Source organism: Patagioenas fasciata, chromosome 2 (assembly GCF_037038585.1).
Source record: "Patagioenas fasciata isolate bPatFas1 chromosome 2, bPatFas1.hap1, whole genome shotgun sequence".
NCBI classification, from domain to species: domain Eukaryota; kingdom Metazoa; phylum Chordata; class Aves; order Columbiformes; family Columbidae; genus Patagioenas; species Patagioenas fasciata.
In genome coordinates this window covers 125,452,124-125,475,555 of record NC_092521.1, presented here as the reverse complement: position 1 = coordinate 125,475,555, position 23,432 = coordinate 125,452,124, and the positions used below count along the sequence as shown (strand labels likewise).

Genomic DNA, 23,432 nt, shown 5'->3' with positions numbered 1-23,432 from the left:
GACACCCCTGGTCTAGATGGATGACGATGGCCCGTGGTTTGGGTTGGACCCCGCAAACCATGCTGACCCATGAGGCTACATCATGTTTTTTCGTGGGGTGTTTTTGCAGAGAAAGCTGGCTCAGCTTGGCTCCTTGGCCGCACTGGAAGTGGACGTGGTCCCAGGGCCTGTGTGTGGATGGAAGTCCAGGAGATGGGTTCGGAAAGGCCCCACGTTGCCCTTCCCTAGTGCTGGGGATCCCCCACAACACCAACCCGGGGCCAGAGTCCCCCACACCGGCGCAGGCTGCGGATCGCCAGCGCCCGCCCCGGCATGCGGCTGTCCCGCTCCCGCCCCGGGGGCTGCTCCGGGCGGGCTGGGCGGCCTCCTGGGCGGACCTGCCTCTCTGCCCGGGGCCGGGCGCCGAGCACCCTCCCCCCAAGCGCTGAGGCGAGGGGCTGCCCGCGGCGCCGGGGCCACACAAAGCGGCGCGGCGGCGCCTTTCCTGCCCCTCCTCAGGCGGTAGTAGCCCCTGCCCCCGCCCTAGCTGCCGGGCTCGGGGCCGCCCCGCGGCGCCAACGATGGAGCCGCCGGTGCCGCCGCCTCAGGAGCAGCCACCGCGTCCGCGCTCCCACACGGTGACCACCACCAGCAGCTCCTTCACCGCCAACCTGTCGGCCAGCTCCAGCACCCTCGCCTACGACAGGGAGTTCCTGCGGACCCTGCCCGGACTCCTCATGGTGACCGAGATCGTGAGTGACCGCGGGCAAGGCGGCGGCCGTGGCGGGGCCGGCCCGGGGTCCGTGCGGGGAGCGGCGGGTCGGCACAGGGCTTTCCGCAGGTTTCCGGATCACCCCTGCGGGGTGGTCCCGCCGTGGTTTGGAGGTTGGGCTGTTTGCCCCTTCAGCCCATCTCCTGAGGAGGCTTTGATGGGTCCGTAGCAGCAGGTGGAACGAAGTGGGGACACAATGCTCCCGCCTTGAAACTATCGACAAATGCGAGAGTAGCAGAGGGCACACGCGGTCCTTTCGATCTCCCGCCGTGTTTGTGGTATCATCACCTCTTGTAGTAGAAAAACTGAGCACTGGCTGATTTTTGGAGGCTTTTCTTGAACTACATTGGTTGTGTGCGCTTCATACTTTTATAGCACGCATACAGCCGTTAAATGAGAATTAATTGGGCAACTTATCTTCACTTTGTAGGTCAATAAAACACAGTTCCTTATGCTCTTAGTGATTAGATACACCTGTGCAGGGCAGGATACTGAATCACAGAACGTTAGGGATTGGAAGGGACCTCAGAAGATCATCTAGTCCAATCCCCCTGCCGAACTAGCAAACTAACACCGTTTGGTTTTTGGTAGTGATTTTATTATTTTTTTTGCAGGTACTTTATCAGGTGTAGAGGAACAGCTAGGCAGGATGGGGCTTAGCTGCTTGTCTCAGTGAACAAGGCAATGCTGGGATCCCTCTGGGGTACTGCCCACGCTCCCTGTGTTAGGCGATAGATACTCAGCATCTCCACTTCAAAATAATGAGTTTCCTTTAAGCCTGCTCATCTACACTCTTAATAGCTAAGGAACTTCAAGAGCTGGTTGCCCCAACTGAGTTTTTTGAGTTTTCTTTGTGATGTCTTTGCTTTGATGATGCTGGAAGGATTAGCTTATCTGACCAGATTCGTTTTCAGGGCTTGAAAACATTGTGTTTCACCAGAGCAGTGGAATGAGTGTTGGCTTTGCAGACTTCAAAGTTAAGATTACCAAGCAAAGCTTCAGGCTGCCGAGCAGTGTAGGACCTCTGGCAGGAGCAGTGCTGTCGGAGAGAGGATGCACGTTGAGGTGGCAGCTGCTGCGCGGGCAAGGAGTGGTGAGGGTGTGAAACCAGAGCCCGCTACCACTTGGTACCTTGGATGCCAACATGGTTGGGAATTCTCACAGTCTTCAGTAGGCAGGTGATGGTAGGCTTGTTTCAGTTGTTAAATAGAGGGGATGCTTCACTGTCAGAGTTGTGGTAGATCTGCAAATAAAGAAGCCTTAGTTTTTTTGAGCGAAAAGCTGCTTTCTTTTCCACTCTTTTTTTTTTCAGTTACTAATTACAACAGAATTATGAACACTTCTTGTACTTTATCTGAAGAGCGATCTCACTGTACGTTATTTAGAGAGGTGCCCAAGGCTTTTCCCAGGCTCTGCTGGAATGTTGTATATTCAGCCTGGCTTCGAATACTGTGTCAGCTGTACTTCCATTGAGTTACATGGCTACAGGGCATGGACAGGCTCTTGCCTACTCATTGTTGGAAGTGTGCTTTCTAATTTGTGTTGACAGGTGATGATATTTGTGTAGCTTACCTTTCTAAACAAAGTGATGATGGTTCTTAGGGGGGCTTTATTTGCTATCAGCCATTCCTGACTCCTGGACTAATTATGAAATGATTCTTCAGTCACCATTATGAGATGCTTGAGTGCATTAATATTTATATTTAGAGCCAGCTTTGGCTTAAGTTTCATCAGTACTTGAGAACGCATTTACCAGCTTCAGAAAGAAGGCTAGTAGTAGAGTTGTGTCTGCACTATAGGCTTCCACATATGTATTCTAACTGATCAACAGTAGTGAAGACTGGTCAACTCAAAGGAGCTGACAGAAGTCCGTAGTGTAGATGAACTTATACTGGTTTGTGTTATGTATTTGAGAGAATGGAGGACAGTATTAATAAAAAGTTGGAATCAATAAGGCAGGTCCTACAGAAGTAGAGAGTTACTAGATACTGCCTTTGAGGAAATACTTCTGTTTTTTAACTCCGCTTATTTTAAAGCACGTGTAGTAGATGTTCTTCTGTGAAATTAAAGGAAAAGAAAAAATATTAGTGAATACCTTGATATGGAATTAACTGAAATAAAAACAGTTATTAAAATCAAATAAGTTGGTTTATATGTATATCTATATATCTGTTTGGCATTGTTTCTTGGTCAAACCTTTTCCACCAGTTCTGTATGCACTTTTTTTTTTTCTTCTAAGATAAAATGTGCTTTAAGAAAACATGACCTGCTTTACAGAAGATCTCTATTTCAAAATTGGCTGTGCATATTCAGCAGTAATGGAGTTGTGTACCCCCAATCAGTCAGTTCCTGCCTGTTCTGACCATCTTAGTCATACAAAAGGTGTGGCTTGCCGGCACAGGTTGGCTCCTCAGGATGTTTCTGACCCCGCTCACCCCCAGCTCACAGCATGATCCTTCTGCTAAGGATTTGCAAACTTGTAAACGGGACAACTTCCTACCTGTATCTATATTTCAGTCTCAGGAGTGTGCAGTGGGATAGGTAATTTTCAGTCTGAGCACCAAGTTCCTAAGTGCAGCAGCTGTGGCTAAGAACAGACCTTTGTTTCTGCTGCCCCTGCTCTGGACACACCTGTGAGATGGGCAGGGAAGAGGACTGTTTTTGTTAAGATTGTTATTGCTTCAGTTACTAATCTACCAGACCCCTGTTCATTAGGATACTATGTTAAAGCTAAGTCCAGGCTGTTAAACAACAGCACTCAATGTTCTGAGTTTGCACTGTAGGGCTGCCTACATTTTTAATTACTCCTGCTGTCAGTCAGCGAAGTGCAGGCAGCAAAAGGAGTGCAGTTTGTGGCTCTGGAACCGGAGCTCTTGTCTCTCTATAGGCAAAGGGCAAATGTGTTGTTCTTCAACCAAAGAGAATAGAAAAGCACAAAGTTACCACGTAAATTAAATCTTTCCTTCCCTTAAATGAAGGATCTTGATCAGGTTTTGCTTTTGCCTCCCTAATTAGTGTACTGTGAAGATGAATAACAGCTGTGTGGATTACCGCATGCACTGGTAACCAGCCTACTTCTGCACTGAGGCTGTGGTTTAATGGCACAGTAAATTCAGCTGAGCGCTTCCTACTAAGAGGTTCTTTCCAATGCTGCGAAACACTGGTCTGCTATTAACCCAGTCTGCTGTTTGCAATTTGTTCAAAATGAGTTAGTTTTATAAAGACAGGTTTTATGATGGATCAGGTATTATCTGTCCTTTATGTAGCTGCTTTAAAGCTGCTATAAATCTGGGAGGAGGTTGACTGTGCATAGTGAACGCTGATGAAATCATGTACCCAAACCTGGTTCAGCTTAATTTTGTAATGCCGTTTGGTCTAGCACTGCACACATTTAGTATGAATGAACACAGAGCTGCAGCCTGAAGCGTGGGCTAAATTACCTGGTGCTGACAGATTTCCATTGCCTTTACATCTGCCTCCCTGACCTGAGGACGTGTAGGGTTTCCTGCCAATTACTGGGAAAGAACTGGGGGCAGTTTATTTCTCTGCAAAGCGCAAAATAGAAAATGCCACTGGATTTCTGAGAGAGGCGTTTGGGAACTAGCATAAAACAATTTTTTGGATGTTTATCCAAATTACTGATACACAGAAGTAAGGATGCTGCTGAACAGGGCAGGAGCTTTTGACTTGGGAGACTTGGATTCACTGACCTTAGCTGGCCAGTGACTACTGACAATGAATTTAGCTGCCTCTCTCTAGCACCTGATTTCTCCATTTGTGGAATATGGATATAAATCTTTGTAAGGCACACTGAGATCTGTTGGTGAAAAGTAGCATATAAGAAGTGATGTTACATAAAGTCTTTAATTAAGACCTCAATCACTTGAGTTGACACTGCAGTAAAAGTATATCCAATAGAAGATAATTGAGACTTATTTCTATAGTGTAACTGGCCCCACTTCCCCAAGGAGGATTTATATTTTCAAAAGAAGCAAGTATAGCAATTTCCAGAGATCTCTTTTGAGTGTTTCTCTTCTGTACAGTGATGGCCCAGAAAGACTATATATTTGTCTTCCTGGGAGTTTTATGGCCAAGATAAAGGATGATGATACCTTTTGACAGTTTAAAATCAGCTTCTGAAATCAAGCATTATGGATCACTTTGCAGAAGTGGAGAGTTTTGTGGTTGCTATGGATGTAGTTATAAAAATATTTACTTTCTAGCAGGACAACATTGGTTCCTTCAGGTTGTTGCTTCACACCAGTATGTTGCTAGATACAGTCCCTCATAAAACTTGCTCTGTGAATGTGATGGCTTGTGATGGCTATTTGTCCTTAACAAAAGCACACATTACATAGCTTAGAAAGGTTTGGAAGTTTGTTATGCTGCTGCTGCAAGTGAAAGCTTGTGATGGTGTAAATTTTAGTGAATTGTAATTACAGTTACATTTCTTCATGCAATTCTATGCAGATAATTCTTTGAGTGAAATGCCCAGAATAAGAGAGAGACTTGAAATAGAAGCCTAATAAGAGGTTCTTTATATTATTTGCATCACATAAAATTATGGTTTGAGATTATATTTCTGGTCAATAAAAGTAATTTTGGTCACTATTTCATTTTTCTTCAAATGTAAGACCATTGAAGGCTTAATTAAGAAATCTTGTTGAATCTTCTTATTCTGGTAGAGTGGTCAGCCTCAAAATATTAAATAGATGTTGAAAGTTATGCCAGATTTAAGATAATGAGATTACCAAAACCAGAACAACTGCACATGTACAAATGTTTGTTCAGTTGTCTTTTCCACCCTTTTTTTTCTAAAAGATGCATAAAAAACATCTATAGATATTCAGGTTTTGAATTAAGTTGGCAGTGAAACCACATAAATGTTAAGAAAAACAGAAATTAGACTGTGGGACCATCTACTGTGAAAAAGCTAAAAGACAAAATTTGGACTTTATTTTCTAAAGCTCTCCTTGCATTTAGGTTTTTCTTTTAGTCTTGTGCCCTCTGTGACTGCAGTTTGGAGTTTTGTGTATAGATCCCATGCTCCTCCTGCACCCCAAGTTCTTGAGTAGCCCTCAGAAGCACAGAGGGACTTTCATAAAACCCTTTCCTCACCTGAGTAGCAGCAAGACTTTATCTTCTATTAGGAACTGTAAAGATTTGTGTGTGTGAGGGGGGGTGTTGTTGCTTTTGGGTTTTGTTTGTTCTTATAATGCAGTTTTTACTGCAGTAGTAGCACGTCTGATTGCATGTACTTGACAACACTGAGGCACCTTTTGATGTGTTGAATAGGTGTGTTACCTGGAGGAGGTGTACGTAAACATGGTCTTAAAAATGATTCACTTTGAATTACTGAGTGAAAAGTATGCTGTACTAGTCAGTCACTTCATGAAGTAGCTTCATCTTCCTGTGCATGAGTAAGAAAACACACAATGTAAAGTCTAAGCTCTCTCCTGTGCTTTTGATCAGACAAAGCTCTCACTGCAGTCAGATTTCTGTTCTCCCTTTTTTAGGTGCTGTTATCCTATCACCAACCCTCAGTGTAGTGGATACATGTATCTATATGATTTCCATCTTCCTCTAGGGTCATGTAATTGTTTAAAGTTCCATTTCCTTAAAGGTCTTTGGTTTCCTGCACAAGATCAGGGTGTTTCCTTAGGAAAAAAGAACTGTTTGGGGGACACAAGAAAACAGAAGCTTTGGAAAGAGTTGCCTGGAATGTGCACCAAGTGTAGATAGAAACACTGTTAGGACTGACATGGTAAGAAGGTGAAAATGCCTCTCAAATTAAATGCAGATATTTTACAAAAGGTCAAAAATTAAAAGTATTCTCAATACTTCAAGGTTAAGGTGGAATGTGTATGAAATGTTATTATCTCTTCATGAGAAGAATGCTTTACAGACATACTTAAACATCAACTTTGTTCTTGGGTGGATAGTAAATATAATTCCTTCTCCCTCACCCCTCCCAAACTCTAGAAAACAGTTTCTTTCTTTTATACCTACAAAAATTCTTATGCAACCCAAAGCTATATTTTTCCTTCAGTAGCCTGTGTCTGTATGTTTTTGAGATGTGCAGTCCTCCCATTATTCCTAATGGAACAGGTACAGCTTCCTAGGCTCTTAGCTTCAGCAGGATGCTGTGGCTGGGTATGTGACTCATAAGGATGAGTGCTGAGGCTAAAACCATCATGGTCTGAGGACGAAATTTGATGATACTGTTGGAAAGATATTGGGACTGCATCCCTGAAAGAACTGCCTTTTTTCTGGTGATGCCATCTGGTCTATTAAAAATCATTATGGAAGCTATGGAAGACTTTTTTTTCTCTGATTGCTGGTTTGTTGTTTTTTCCTCTAATGTGTTGTAGTCTTTTTTTCCTCTTTCCACATTGAGATTCCTGTCTTCTCCTTGGAATGATTTATTACACATTGTTAAGATCTCAAATTAGAGGATCTTGAAGTAGTGTATGCCTGTCTAAAAAAAGAGAAGATTTTCTGTGCCATGTATGATGAAGAGATATATTTGCTGGCAGTGTAGTAGGAATGTGAGCAGGTAAAGGACAAAGACAAAAAGGTTAATTGACTATGAGTCACACTAGACTCTTGCAAAATCATAAATGCCCCCCAGGTTTCTGAATCCTTGTCTTAACCATTAACAAAGTGGTTCTTCTCCATCAGGAGCAGATGCCTCTTGCTCCCTGCCCTGGGATGCTGGGAGCGCTCCTGCACACCTGGGGAGCCTGCGCGTGTGTCTACTCTGTCCTGTGTCCAGCAGCAACAGGCAGGGTTAGAGCAGCTGCAGCTCAAGGATTCTTCCTAAAAACTGGATTCTCAAAACCACAAAAAAGTTATCCTAGGGCCTCTAAGCCATTCCGAATGGGAGCGTAGCAGGAATTATATTGTGCTGCCCTTGTTTGTGAAGTACGCCCTCATTCAGCCTGCTGTTCTTTCCTGTTCTCCCCTGGGAATAGTAGTGCCATATAGTCAGTTTCTAATGGTGCTGCTTTTATATTTTATATATATATATATATATGTATGTATGTATGTATGTATTTTTTAGCTTCGTTTTTCTTTTGGATAAAGTACTTGTTGTGACAGTGTGATATATCTGCACTTCTTCCTGTTCCAGTTCCAGAAAAGCAGTAGCAAGTGTGTCCTTGCAGAGAGGACCAGGCCCTCTTTTCTAGGGTCAAATAGCAAACAGATTTTAGCATCCATCAGACCTTTGACAAAGTAGTTCTGTTTATCTGGCCTGGGCCAATTCCCATGGAAGCTGCTGGCACTGACTCACCTGCCTCAGAAAGGAGCGGCTCAGGTATGAAACTGGTTGAACTCTGGGGAAAGAGGGACTGAGTAAGGAAAGAATTGAGTCACTGTTTTCAGTGGGGGCTGGGTCTAGTCGAAGGGAGGCTTGGTGTTAAGCTTATGTTAGTGGACTGAAAGAGGCTGGGGTCTTGGTTCCACACTCATTAATACTGGATCCAGGCTTTGCTACATTGCTTCGCTACACGGACGTGGATCAGTCTTGGGCATGACTGCATTTTTGCCAAGTTAAAGCACAGTGTGGAGTGTTTACACTATTCATTTTAACAAGGTATGGGTGTGCAGATGATGTTGATGCAACCACAAGTTTGCGAGACAAAAATCTTTGAAGGAAAATAAAAACAGTTTCAACAAATTGGTATCATTAGAGAGATGCTGTCCCAGGCGTTTCTTCTATGCAGCCACAATATTTCTGGTCCAATACGGGATGTGCTAAAATCTGCAGAACTGAGGTGAACTAAGTAGACGTGGTAACAATCAGCCAAATGTTGTCAGTCTTTGAATATATCATAATCTAGATGCAAAGAATATATATATTAAAACATGCTAGGTAGGACTGGAAAGAGGCGACATGTGGAAAGCAGCTTCTCTCATCACAATCAGGTAATTGCTGCTTGTGTTTGGCCGATGGCCTGATCTGTACAACTTGAAAGGAAGCCTGTCAAGAACCTCTGCTTCATACCTGAAAACAAGACTGGTTTCTATCATCAGCTTTAAAAGTGACTGCTGTGTCCAGGCCTGGATTCAAAGATATTAAAAGTGACATTGTTTTGCACAGACTATTTATTTAGCCTGGAATCTGTACAGCCACTAAGAGGGTACCACACCCCCCCCCCCTTTTTTTTCCCCCTTATGAGTGTGTATAGTCATTACATGAAAGAGTCCCTTTAATGTCTATTTTAGCATCTGCTCATTCAACAGAAGTGCTGTTCCCAAGGCTGCAGCTCCTACAGCAGGTAATAACTGAACCTGGCAGCCCAGTTTTGAGAGGAGTATGAGGAACTGTAGGAGAAATTTAGAAATAGAGACACAAAGAATGTTGCAGGCAGGAATTAAGTATTGAGGGGCCAGGGGAGTAGGCAAACCTCCAACAGAAGAAAACCTCTGCAACTTATCTTTAAAATGACACTTCAACTGATAAAATCAATCAGTGTGTGTGGTCTCCAACTGGAGACAGTCACTGTAGGCCAGATTCTGACAAGGATCAGTTGAGGGGAGGGTGAATCCAAGGTTGGGTGTCTGCTGCTGTGGATTGGAAAGTGTAAACAAATGCGCAGTTGTCTTTTAAAGGCTCAGAGCACAACTGTGATATGAGCTGTGCATTGATTTGGTTTTAGTTTAATTTCTAAAACATGAGGTACCTTGCTGCCAGTAACATCATATGCTGTTCCAAAGAGCTTGTGTGTGTGTAGGCATATACAAAACCAATAAAAGATATTATTATAGCTGAAGGCCTTGGAAATTAAGAAGCTCCAGAACTGATGTTCATACTGGTAATGTTGGTTTGGTATTGGATTGCGTGCAGATGCTGGAATCTAGTCAAAACCTGTGTGATCACTTTATTTTTATTGAGTAACTTCTGACAGGGTCATTGCACAGGAGAGTTTTTCTTGGAGTTACTGGGATACTGTGCACACAGCACTGGAGGAAAGTATGTCATGAGTAAAGAAAGAGGTTATTCAAAGAGAAAGGATGGTCTCCTGGCTAATTGATTCCTTGGAAAATCTGATTTTTATCTTCTGCTTGCACTACAGTGTTCCTGTGGAATGCTAGATAAGGCAAGTAAGCCTGACATTTCAGTGTGCTTGCTTTTCTCATTTTCTGGGTCCCCAGCTTTGGGTCTGAGATGCAAAAGAAATGGTTATTTGCAGTTGTAGCTGAAATCTGCAGGAGCCATGTTCTGATGAGGCAAAATGTGGTGCCGTGTTTAGTGTTGCAGGAAAAATGACTTTTCCAGTGTAATTTGGCAAGCACTTTTGACCTTAATTTTAGTGCTTTTAAAGAGCCCATGTGGATACAAAGCCCCGGGTTGCAACCAGGGACCAAGTCTGCAGGCCACACAAGTAAACAAGGTGAAAGCAAAATAGTGGGAGGCATTAGCTCTGAAGAAGGCTCTGCCTTCTGTTGCTGCACGCAGGTGGTGGTGGCATGGAGAGGGGAAAAGTGCGTGGTCATGTCACTACAGACTATACCATAATGTATACATAACTATATATAGAATTAAGATGTGTGAGAACTTTATTTCTGCCTTTGTTGCATTCTTAAGGGAAAGCATTTCAACTTACATTTGTGCCTTTCTATTTCTTGTGCACTCTTTGCCTCTTTGTCCCAATTCTTAACTTTCCAACTCTTGTAGTTGTGGGGTTTTGTTGTTTTTTTGCCCCTTCATTCCTTCCTTGCCCAGCAGCTCAGGGCAACTTGCTGAAGGCCTGTTTTGCATGATTTTCATCCAGACTGCTCTTCTTCAGGCTTGACACAGGGCATCAGCACAGAAGACGCAGCTCCTGCCATAAGAATTTGTCAAAATGGGGTCTTGAGAGAAAGAGGTGTGCAGCAATTGAAAGAACAAGCTCTGCTTAGTATGAGGCATCCATCTTTAATGGTGTCATAAAGCTGTAGGTGGACAAAGCTATGAAAAATACCGTAGTATTTTTGAAGAATATTTGAATTACTTTCACTAATACAGTGATTTAGGAGGTTATTGGTGAATATTGTGACATGTTTGGTCCTTGCATCGCGGGAGGTGCTTTCTTTTAAACAAAGAAGTGCTTTTGGCTGAGCTATAGGCATAGAGTAGGTTGAACAGACTTGGGTTTTGTCATCAGACCTACTGTGATGTTGTGATGACCTCAATGAAAGATTACTAAAAAAGCTGAGAAGTTCTTCAGGATGAGAAATTCAGGATACAGGGAAAAGCAGGATCTTGATTGGGATTTCTGATCAATATTGTGAAGCCTCACTGTGTGCATAAGCCATGTTCACTGGACTGCGCAATACACTTACAACAGTTATTTACTGTTGTAGATTGCTGGTTGACCTCCAAGATGGAAGTATTTCTCCATTCCTGTGGAGTTACTAAGATATAGCACGGTACAAATGAATACAGTATTAGTATTTTTTCTTCTCCAAATGCACAGCAATGTGGCTTATGTCAGAGTCTGGATGCCATGTAAAATTCCTACTGGAGAGAAAGATAGCTGTCATTGAGAAACTACTATATTTACTTTTGGAAAACCACAATCCTTCTTTTACTGTTTCAAATAGATTCTTGCATTAATGAGACTGGACGTCAAAAGGCAGTGTGCAAGAGTAAAGTAATGACCTGCTTGAAGAGATGGGTTCTCTTGTGGCTTGTGAATTATGACCTCCATCTGGAGATGTATAAAACCAGTTTTGAACATATTACACAGGCCTATAGAACTATAATTGAATGGTGAGACTTACCAAGAGTGGAATAACGATAAATAACTTTTAATGTTACTAATCACATCTTCATTGTTCCATTTGGTATGTCTAAAGGATTTTCTGTGTTTATCTTCTCAGCAAAAAGAGTAGGAATCTTAGCCAGGAGAATAAGGTTCACACACATTTTGTTCAAACTTGGGATTTCTTTATAGACTTTGGCAATCATGAAACGACCAGACACTTGCACAAAGAACTTGACATTCTCTTTATGGGGTAACAGAGGACTATCTAGCAAATGTTTGCCTCAAGTAAGCAAGTCAAGATAATGTGTTAAAGGTGAGATGTGGTCTCTTAGTGTTCTACCAGGTCAAGTTAAAATTAAACAGAGTACACAGCAATATATGAGATGGAGTTCTCTAAGCTTGGTTACATCTAGTTTTCTCTTTCTTATTAAGCTGAACAGTGAAATGCTAGCCTCAAAACAAAACAAAAACCTCAAACCACGAACAACAAAAAAACCCCACAACCAACCAAAACAAACAACAAAAAAAACCACAACCCACACACAACAAAAACCTTCCCAAAAGTAATTGGTAGAAAACAGTTTATTTCAAAATGTCTCTTCAGTTTAGGTCTCAGTTAAAAAAAAAAAATGGGGAAGCGCATTTTAAAAGAACACTTAATTTTGATCTGTGGTGGTGGTGGTCTCTGTAATATTACACAAAGTACACAAACAAGATGACCTGAGAAGAGGTGCAAATAGAGTCCAGATGAGTTCATGGGAACAAAATCTGAGTAAGATCCATTGTACACATATGGTATTGTTATGAAGAGAAGGTTATAACAAATCAGTTTTTGATGCTGTTAAAACCTGCTGCAAACTTCCCATTGACTTAATCACCCTGACATATCCGTACATGAAATAAAAAGAATATGAAAGCCTGTGTACTGCTTGACTACGCACGCTAATCTGCACTTATATTGTTTTGGGCTTTTAAAAAACAGCAGCTCCTTTCCGATAGTCGTTTCCTTTGCACTTGTGAGCATTTGCTAAAGAGGAGGCTCTGTTGTTCCTTCCCCAGTACCCAGAAATTTTCCCCGTTTGTTTCATTTGCCAACTCTATGGATTAGTCTAGTAAGAGATCACCTCCCTGAAGATCTTTCCTCTCTGGTACCCCTGTGTGGAGTACTTGCTTTCAAATTGGACTGAGATTAGGAGGAGCCTAATTGATGCTTTTAACCTTTTTTTTGTGTTGACCTACTGTGCTAAAACTGACTTTGGGAGAATTGGAGGCAGTTAACCTACTTGTTACCAAGGTTCCCCTCAATGTGTTACCCACTTGTTTATGCATTTCATATGCACAGAACGGAGTAGCTTATAGATGATAAAACGGGAAGCTGTGCAGATCCATTCCTCAGATGTGCCCTTTTATAACCCTGAAGTCTAATTTACATATTTCTTTAAAGCGTCCTAAAGTCGTGCATCCGACAGTACAAGTAGGTATATTATTCCATGACGAAGCATTAGTCACTTTGTTATATCCGCATTGCCGTAACCTCATGATGCTATTAAATCCTGGGTGTCACAACAGCTTAACATCACAAATGTCAATCTAAACATGTTCCTTCAGTCCAATGGATGAGTGTGTCCCCTTGGCTTTCCTCCCCTGTCACTGGATTATCAAATTAAATATACCTTCTCCTGTATCAAAAGCAAATCTCTATGCATGCTGAGTTTTTCTTTTCCCTTTGTGTGAAATAGCAAAGCTCCCAGCTAGTGATGCCTTTCAGTGGCCTAATTCCTTTCTGCCTCCTTGGTTTTCCTTGCCAAAACCTGGAACATTGTTGGCAGTATGTTACATGCTTCTGTGTTTGTGGAGTTGTCGATGTATGTGGATTTGAGCATTTTGATATAGGAATAGTTGGCAGCTTGAAGAAAGGGATACCTGCAAAAATTACTTTTGTAGTCAGATTTTTTGAGTTCTCTAAAGAATTTTTCTTCTTTGATTTGAAACTAGTAATGCCATGCTTTGGAGGGAAAATATACTAAATATCTGACTGCACACAGACTTTTTTTAAACAAAAAGCTACCATAAATGGCCTTCCCTTCCGCTCTCAGTGGGAAAACAGGAACTTCTGTGCAGGAGGTAAATAGCTGAAATACCGAACAAAGAGTGTTTGAACAAAGACTGGTAACACCTCTTTATTGTGTCTGCCCTGTTGTCATTCTAGGGAAGAAAATATTTGGCAGAAGAAAGCAATGATCCAAATCTGAGGAAAGAGAAAGGGAAAAGGTGTGGAAGTTGGCTAAGTAAATATAATTTTGTGGTTGTGTATATTGGGGATGGTGTAATATAAACAGAACTACAGGAAAAGACTTAGGTTTTTCAGAGGAACCACTTGGGTGGGAAGGGACCCTGCTGCCAGAGCAGGGCATTCCCTCAGCTCCTTGGCTTTTGTTACCTTACCTAGAGCTCTCCTCTTTACAACTTTGGCATGTGTGCTGCATCACTTGCTGCTAATGAATTGCAGGTCAGATGCAGATAGCCCTTGACAAAGTTGATTGCTGCATTTTTGGATATTGGTACTGCCAGGTGACTGCCAGGTCAGGTCGTGGCCACCTCCAGTGAACCAGCAGCTGACACAGTCACAGTTCCTGTCACCTTAAACCATGATGAATGCTGAGCGCTGCAGGGGTGGTTGGCTGGTAAGCAGTTGCTAATTTGGTCTTGAAGGCTGACAGGGTGACTGCCCTCTGGTTATCTGCCTTGCTCATCTGCCAATGGTTGATAGTATAGAAGCCTTGTCCTCTTTTAAAGTTTAGTCTATGCTTACGCATGAGACCATGTCTTGAGACAGAGCTGGTGTCCTGATCTGCTGACTCAGCGTCTGTATTGCAGGGGATGGAGGGAGGGAGGTTGGATGGGATAGAGAGCAAGCAGTGCTTATAACTTAGACCAATATTATGATCTCACGCTGAGGAAATCTGCCTGAATTTTACAGCAAAATTCTAGCCTGTGCTAGAACTGTGGTCACATTTTGCTAGATAAGTGGCCTGTTGTGATAAGACAAGTGGTAGTGGTTTTTAAACTAAAAGAGGGGAGATTTAAACTAGATGTAAGGAGGGAATTTTTTACAATGAGGGTGGTGAAACACTGGCCCAGGTTGCCCAGAGATGTGGTGGATGCCCCATCCCTGGAGGCGTTCAAGGCCAGGCTGGATGGGGCTCTGAGCAACCTGATCTGGTTGAAGATGTCCCTGCTCATGGCAGGGGGGTTAGATTGAATAACAGAATCACAGAATGTTAGGGATTGGAATGGACCTCGAAAGATCATTCAGTCCAATCCCCCTGTCAGAGCAGGAACACCTAGATGAGGTTACACAGGAAGGCGTCCAGCCGGGTTTTGAATGTCTCCAGAGAAGGAAACTCCACAACCTCCCTGGGCAGCCTGTTCCAGTGCTCTGATACCCTTACTGAGAAGAAGTTTCTTCTCATATTTAACTGGAACCTCCTGTGTTCCAGTTTGTACCCATTGCCCCTTGTCCTGTCATTGGTTGTCACAGGGAAGAGCCTGCATCCATTCTCGTGACACTCACCCTTTACATATTTATAAACATTAATGAGGTCACCCCTCAGTCTCATCCAAGCTAAAGAGACCCAGCTCCTTTGAACGTCCCTTCCAACCCAAACTATTGTATGATTCTGTGATATATTTGGGAGTTTTACCAGTTTTTAGGCTAAGAACATGCTCATCTCTCAGAGGAAAGTGCTGTTCCTGCAGAGAGGTTACAAGGAGAATGTATGTGGAATACCTTTCCACTGAAGTGTAATTGCTGTAGACACTTCTCTTTCAGCCATGGGAGATCCACTAATCCATAGTAATCCATGTGGTTTGCAACAATTCTGACATCTGCAAACTGCATTGACAAATCAGATTTAGAAAGAGAAATGGACTTGAGTATGCTTCAAAACCCAAAAATCTATTAGCTGTGTTGTGGGGACAGTGGAGTGTAAGTGCATGCAGTGAGAGCAGCAGCTAAGAAGGACTTGTTCATGCTTGTTTCTTGACTTCCCTGTCTCTGTATTACAGGAGGCAAATATAGAAGTTCTGATTTCAAGCTGGTAGCTTTTTAAACACAGCCAGCTGAACACGTCTCCATGCCTTGCTGTTCGCTACAGTTCGGCATATGGTGATAACCCAAATGAGTGATTTATTTACCTCGGATACACTGGGCAGTAGAGTGTGGTAATTCAGGAGCAGCTTTGTATGCAGCCATTCTTGCAGGGCAGTAAACCCTGGCAGAAAAGCAGAACAGACATCTGAGGGGACACCAAATCATTTGTGCTGACTTGTTTAAATCTAAATAAGCCAACGTCTTCATGCCCTGATTTATTTTTTTAATTTTTTTTATTGGAGACTTTTTTTCTTTGCAACTAGAAAACTGATAGTTGTAGCCAGTTGTTCTGTTCTTTGTTTATACAAGGCCTATTGAAGCAGTTAGAGAACATTATACCCTGCCTCACATACAGGCATATATACTTAATTTATGACTTTGTTAGTTTGAATTTCAAGTGTCAGGTATCCCACAGAGCTTTTTACTTTGTTCTCTTATGCTGCGTGCACCACTTGAGCATTTATTATGGAGAACAGACAGGCTGTGGGAAGTCCTTCAGGCCTGCGGAGTTTTTTTGCTTCAGAACCTTAAAAATAAAGTTATGGAGCGTGGTAGCAAGGACTTCTTTAAAAGCAGGACTGATCCAAAGTGTCTTTTTACATGTTTGTCCAACTAATATTCTTCCTTTGGCATTAATATTTTCACTTGCATATACTTCTTCATCTTAAAGTTGCTTTTGTACCCTAAACTTCTCTGCAAACATTAAAGGTGGGACAGTGGTAATAACTCTTAAATAGCTCTCTATTGAAAACTTAATTCTGGATTTACCTTGTTCCTGGTTCCTTCAAGTCTTTCTAATACTACTGGAAAAACAAGAAAGAAAAAAAAAGGGAGGGGTGGAACAAAAAACCCACCCAAAACAACAAACCAACAACAAACCAAGCCAAACCAAAAAAACCCACATAGCTTGTTGCCAGAAGCAATGGTAGTATTTGTAATTCTCTTGTTCAGTTGTGTTTTGTCAAAAATTTTAAATATGACTCTTAGTACAAAGTTATCTTTGATACATTGGTGTCAGATGGAGATCTGAGAAAAGAACATGCCTGGAAACTGACTTCACTGAGGTTTTTCAACAATGAGAGTAATAGGCTTTATGGCAGCTGATTGAGAGACAAGATGAATCTTATTGCAATATCTATGCCAAGACATCATCTCTTTCCAAAAAGCATGTTCTAGGCTGAAATCTTTGTACCATTGTGCATATGGCCAAAATGGTCCTTTCTGTCTGTGAAGTCTGTGAACACAAATGCTTCCAGAAAAGCATATGCAAATGTTAAATATTTATAGGCATGCTGTTCTTCTATGTCGTTAATGTAAAACACATTCAAGAAGGAAAACAATTTTGCCAGAGAAGGAAAAAAAAAAATCAGTCAGGTACTTCTACAACATGTGGATCAGTCTTTATAAAATCCTTAATCTTTACTCAAAACCAGGGATAATGATTCCTGGACTAGGACCTTTATATTTGGGACTTGATACAGACATAGTCAAATAATAAAATAAGCTTCCAAATAGGCAGACAACACCACATCTGGATGCAGACTTATTTTCTCATGTCTTCTGCTTGTCAGGCAAGGGAAACTGTTAAAGCTTCTGGTGACTATAGGGTTTTGTGTCACAGTGAGCAAAAATTCTCTGGTGGACATCGCCAATTTCTGTGGTATTCAGCTGGAAATGAAAAGGTATTATACTTTCATTGTAAAAATTAAAAAAAAATTCTTTTGAATGAGCAGTTAATGTTTTTCTTATGTTTAAGTGGATTTGGAATGCAGCGATAGCCTTTCTTAGCAGGTACTGTCTTTGATTTTTCCAACACATCATATCGGGCTTTATAGGGCAAAATAAAAGTTATTCCCAAAGAAGTAATAAGCTTTCTATTTTAGCGTAACAGCTAAGATTTGTGAAACAATGCTGTATGTCCGCTAATTATAGGCATCTCTATTTACATGGCCTAACAGGAAGATGGAGATGTAAAAATAGTAACAAAGAGCCAGTGACATTATTAATAAAGCAGCTGTATGCAGCATTGTTCTCCTGAAGAAAGTAGACACCATTTAAACATAACTAGTCATAATTCATAAGTAACCATTGTTAGGAATTATTTTTAAAATAGTTCAACTTATTAACATACAAACGATGGCAGAATGACTTTCTTTGTGGGTGTGTGTATTTTATATGTATACACGCACCAAATGTTAAAAGCAACTTGCACAAATGATTGCCATTTATTGAGAAGCTGGTATTTTTCTGCCCTCAGGAACTGTATTCCTTGAGGGAAGACGGGAGAAAGGAAGATAGGAATGCTATAGAACTTCTTGAAAAGGAAATGTTTTACTTAGATAGAAGAGGCAAGATCAAGGTAGAAGAACACACAGGTAACTCAAACCTCTTTTCACTTACACAGATTTATTAGAAGAGCAATCCCTTCCTGCCATCATGTTCCGTAAAGAAACAATGGTAGTTGTAGTGATAAAAATAATAATAAGTAGCCACATTGGGGAAAGTTCATTCAGCCACACACACGACCCTGTATCTTTTGAGCTCAGAATCCACTTCTGAGCTTTTCCAGTTTAAATAATAAAAGAAAAAAGTAAAAAGAGATTACTGAGTTAGAGATTACTGAAGCTAATAGGGTTTTTTTTTTTTTCTAATTTTTCTGTGCAAGGGGAATTTCCTCACAATGCACTTCCAAAAGTATCAAAGACAACCATGTATTCAGCACTCACAGTTTGTATGTGTGCTTTTTAAAGGAGAAATTGTATTCAGAGCGCAAGGGCTGTACCGTGGTCTTTACCTCCAGAAATACATCTCTACTACTTGACTTGAACGCCTGCGGCCTTTCTCAGAAAAACGCCCATATATTTGTGAACCAGTCACTACATTTGAACAAACAAAAGGCAGAATCTTAAGCTTGTCATCCGCCCTATGCAAGAAATGCCCACAAACACTACCCCAAAAACTGTGAGGGTTTCTGTCTTGAGAAGAGATAAGAAATTCATCATCCGTAGAAATTCTTGTTAAATGTGAGGAGAGGAAATTTTTTCCTTTGTCCAAATCTCAGCTTCAAGTCTCAAAATAAGAATTCTAAAAGCCTGCCAATATGGTTTTCCTTTTTTTTTTTTTTTTTTTTAATTTTATGTTTAATTTAATTTGCAGCAAAGAAGCACTGCAAGCCCTTTGAAGTCCTTCCACTAAGTAGCTGATGTTCCCTACTAATACGAGCTCTCAAATCTGCACATAAGTGTGTAGTATGAAGATCTTTTAAAACTGAAATCATACAGCACAGTATGGATTTTATCATAGGGCTTATTACAAATCAATTCAATGAATTACTACTGTATCTCCTGTGGGTTATATAGGATGTGTTTTTCCTTCCATACTGCCTGTACAAGGACAGGACTGTTTAAAGGACCAACTTGTGGATGTTACTTCTCAAGCAAATCAGCTACAACTTTTACTCAGAGCGCCAAAATGCATTAATATTTTAATGTTAAATACAAAGATGTTTAACCTTGTAGTTTCACCTGCCTTGATGATTTATAACCAGGCTTTTTAAAACACACCAAAAAAATCAGAGTATGGAATTTATGTGCCATTTTTAAAAGTGTTTGTACCAAATCTTCTGATTTTTTGCAAAAAACCCTGCCTCTAGAGGCAACATAAAAGCAACCACTGGGAAGCAGAGACATTTATCCTGTGCTGTGTGTGTTTCTGCGTGACTATTTTGCTTTGTAATTGTCTGCTTTAAAATTCATACTTGAAAGCAGCATTAAGTAAAAATTTCCTCGGAAAGTAAATGAAAAGGCAGATTATTTTGTGTTTGGCTCTAATATACTATTACTTTACATTTTCCTTTCTCCGCTGCTGAAGAGCAAAGCGTTGCAGGAATTCATTCCAGTGAGCAATTCCCAGCTCCACAACACTGTGGTGTTTGCAGTGGCAGCACCGCCTCCCCCAGCTCTGTCAGGAAACTCTGAAGATGGTGGATTTGAAATCTTGAAATCAACAGCATCGCCACGCCACAGCAAGGCGGTTGTTTTTGGGAAATGCTAGGTGGTGGGAGCAATCCCTGCCGCAGCCAGGCCTTGCAGAAGTGGAAGGAAAAGGGAGCGGCAGCCGTTCCTTTTACTTGCATCCCTCGTGATTGCTGGATAAGAGTCCAGGCGGTCTCCTTGCCTTGAGGTCAGCGTTTTGAGATTAAGCGCTGTGGAGGTCATTGCCTTCCAACTGTTTCACCCAGTGCCCTTCCGGAGAGGCGAGTAAGAACTTTTTAGGACAGGCTGTTTGTCTTCAGTGGTGTTTTGCACCACCCCTCTTTATTTTTACATTAAACTGTGGCCCTGATGGAGCTGCTGATAGTGGGGTCCAGTGCATTCCAAGTCAGCTGCGGCAGCTCCAGGGTTGGTTGCAGGTCTTTCTCCTGACTGACCTGGGCCAGGCCCATCACACTATATTCTGCATAAAGGTACTTTTGTCAGATAATGGAGCACTGTGGGCAAAGACGAGGCCGTGTCTTCTGCTGTGGCCATGTAGATAAAATGATGGCTAGCACTTTGTTAGCAAGGGCGTATAAGATAATATATGCGTAGTGCACAATAACCTATATAAATGTCTCTGTGTGTGCAGATCCTGAGGCAAAACACAAGCGTTAAGTTAGAATTTACAGGCGTCAGTAAATGGTAGTGTGCTCCTGAATGCTCAAAAACCTTAAAGCATTTAATGTGGAAAGTGCCCTGGGACAAGGACCAATCTTTGTGCTTTGTACACATTTTAATGGCTTGTTAATGATTAACCCCTGCTCTGCTGAGATCATGGATTTTATGATTATATAATTTGGGCAAATTTCTTCACCATTGCTTGAGATTATTCCTCATGATTCTACTTTAGAAACAAATCTTATATTGATGTGGCATGTAGTCATCCCATCCTATTTGATTAACACTTATGCAGCTTCCAATACTTGGTTCCCAGGGTCTCCTTCAGGAAAGTAAAGCAAATTAAAACCAGAAGTTAGTAACAGTGGTTGTAATGGATCTGGTCAGTGGTCTGTTTAGTCCAGTATTTAGCATCTGATAATGACTGATACTGAAAACCTAGGGAGGAATATAAGCAAGAGCACATATGGCAAGATCCTTCTCTGCTATAGTTTTCTAGTTTTTAGCAAACTGCACATATAGGAATTTTCAGAGCTGAAATTTGCATCTTGACTATCATTTATATAGGTATTATACACAGACAAGGACAACCTGTTGTCCAGTAGTGTGTATGATGTTTCCTGTGGCAATGAATTATGCAATTTGATTATGTATTGTTTTTTACTTCTTGATATTTTCTTTTTTCTTTTTAATATCACTTACTTCTGTTTGTTTTTCAACTTTCTGCTTGATAATTTAGCTGTACGCTTCTTGTGTTGCGAGTCCTAAGCCAGTCCTTGTTCCTTTCTTTATGCCACTTGGCCATTCTGCAGACTTCTGTCATATCGTCCTTCAGTCTTCAACAGAAAATTGGACTCATCTTTTTTCCAGCCTTAACTTTCTTTTCTTGCAGGAGTCATTCTCTGTGCCTTGTGTAATCTGACTGAATCATTTTAGAAATGGAAGAGAGGAATGAACAGAACATACTCAGTGTGTGGGTACACCATTGATTTATAAGGCACAGTGATATGCTCTGTTTGGTGGAGATTTTAATTATTTTTTTCCTAACAGTTTCAATCTTCCATTGTGATGTTTTTGATGACATGAAACAAAATTTACAACCCAAGCACAATCTTATTTCTTGTTTATCTTCTGAATATCCATTACTCTACCTTTAGTTATTTTTTCAGACAAAACTTCCCGAGAAACTGTAAGAAATAAGCTCTTCTGTATTGATGGGAGGTGGGACAGTCTGTGTTTTGCAGAAAACATCTCTTGCTTTTTTTTAGTTTAAGCTACCTCCTTATGGTCTGTGTTACTGGTATTTGCTCTGGTCTCACACGTTCCATGGATTTTTCTCAGGTGGAGACATCTGAGCATTATCATACACTGCTGGGATGGACAGTATGGTTTCCTTACTCTCTCCAACCCTCCAATTATGTTTTTTTTTTAGCTGTCAGTTGCAGTGAACCAGGGCACCATATCACAGAAGAGTCCTCTTGTGTGAGTTGCAGTGCAGTCAGTGGAGGCTAGAGAAGGAGAACCTTTGTGATTTTTTCGTTTTCATGGGTGGTAGACTCATTAAGGTAACATGAAATTGGGGTGTGCTACTGCATTTTGCTCTTTATGCATTTGTCTTTCTGCATAGGCAGTACAGCAGTATTGCAGTACCCATTCTGATCAGAAAAATAGGTTTCCTGATTGCGTGGCAACCACCAAACGCCTTCCTTTCTCTGCTCTTCCCAGTAAGACTTTATAGTTTCTTTGGCACTCCTGCAAGCTGGCTCTGCCTCTCTGTGTGAATTCTTTTGTAAGTGCAAGCCGATATCCTTATTTATGTATGCCATGGCCAGATCAGTACATCCTCACTGCATGGCTGATCTGGATAATTAGTGTCACGGTCTACACATCAGGACTAGCCCTTCATAAGGAAGAAATTTTTTACAGTGAGCGTGGTGAAACACTGGCCCAGGTTGCCCGGAGAGGTGGTAGATGCCTCAGCCCTGGAGATATTCAAGCCCGGGCTGGACGGGGCTCTGAGCAACCTGATCTGGTTGAAGATGTCCCTGCTCATGGCAGGGGGTTGGGCTGGATGAGCTCTGAAGGTCCCTTCCAACCCAAACTATTCTGTGATTCCATGAATCTATGATTCTTTACTGGCTCAGCATAACAGAAAATTTGAAGACTTGTGGGAGGATTCAATGCTGACATGGATTGCTTGAAAATAATTTAAAAGGTATTCAGATAACTTTTAGAAATCCTGTGAACATAGAAGAGGCTGAATTTTGACCGTTTTTATTATGAAATGTTTTCAAAGGTAGGAGAGACTCGAGATCTGTAGCTGCTACTCAGTTTGACGCTGAGTTGTAATGTATAAATGACAACGTACTTCATTGGTATATCCATTATGACCACTGGCATGTTTCTGCAAGCACTGTGGATTTTTTAATTTTGCTAGGAAGGCAAGGCCCTGAAAGTCTCAGCAAAAACATTAGACTTTTCTTTTATCTGGTCTACAACCTTAAAAAGATGCAGAATTCAGATGAATTTTTTTCTTGCATCTATGTAGAGCCCAAGTTCTTTTCTGTGGGACTGTCTCAGCAGAAGACAGTCCAGGTAAATCACAAAGCTTTCTTCCATCAAGGAGCTCTTGGCAAAATAAATGCTTCCAACTCCTGATGACACTGAATGCTTATGAGGAAAAGTGGTATATATACAGTGTTGTCAGTGATGAGGAGGGTGACCGTAGTGATTGCCTGATGTCAACTTGTAATGTTATGTGTTAGAAAGTGTTTGAGGCTGGGAAAGAGAAGCAGTAGGCTAAAGCAATATATTGATTAGATTACAGAGTACCTTACCGTGGTCCTTGAAATTTCAAAGACACTTAAGCAAGCATCTTCTATCTCAAAAAAATGTAGCTGAAGATGTTTTTGAATTTCCTCGTCTTTGCATCTTTACTCAGTGTTAAGAGAAATCTTATTTAATTTTGAATCCTTCCGGTTTTAAAAGCTGAGTTTTAAACATGTTTATTGTGTTTTCTCTGACTGTAGTGTAAACAAGATCTTTTAATGTTTTTGTATTTTAGTCTGGATTTATATTTGATTGATTTATCCAGTACTTGCAGGCTTTCACCTTATTTT

General features: G+C 41.3%; 1 protein-coding gene across 1 annotated transcript in view; it reads left to right on the top strand.

The window, feature by feature from the left end:
* The first annotated feature begins 410 nt into the window (after nt 1–410).
* The window catches only part of CMTM8 (CKLF like MARVEL transmembrane domain containing 8), a 36,942-nt gene continuing 13,920 nt past the window's right edge, over nt 411–23,432 (top strand). Inside the window, exon 1 of the mRNA XM_065831935.2 lies at nt 411–731. Within this exon, the coding sequence (XP_065688007.1) occupies nt 561–731 (171 nt within the window). The 5' untranslated portion in view covers nt 411–560. The remainder of the gene's footprint in view (nt 732–23,432) is intronic.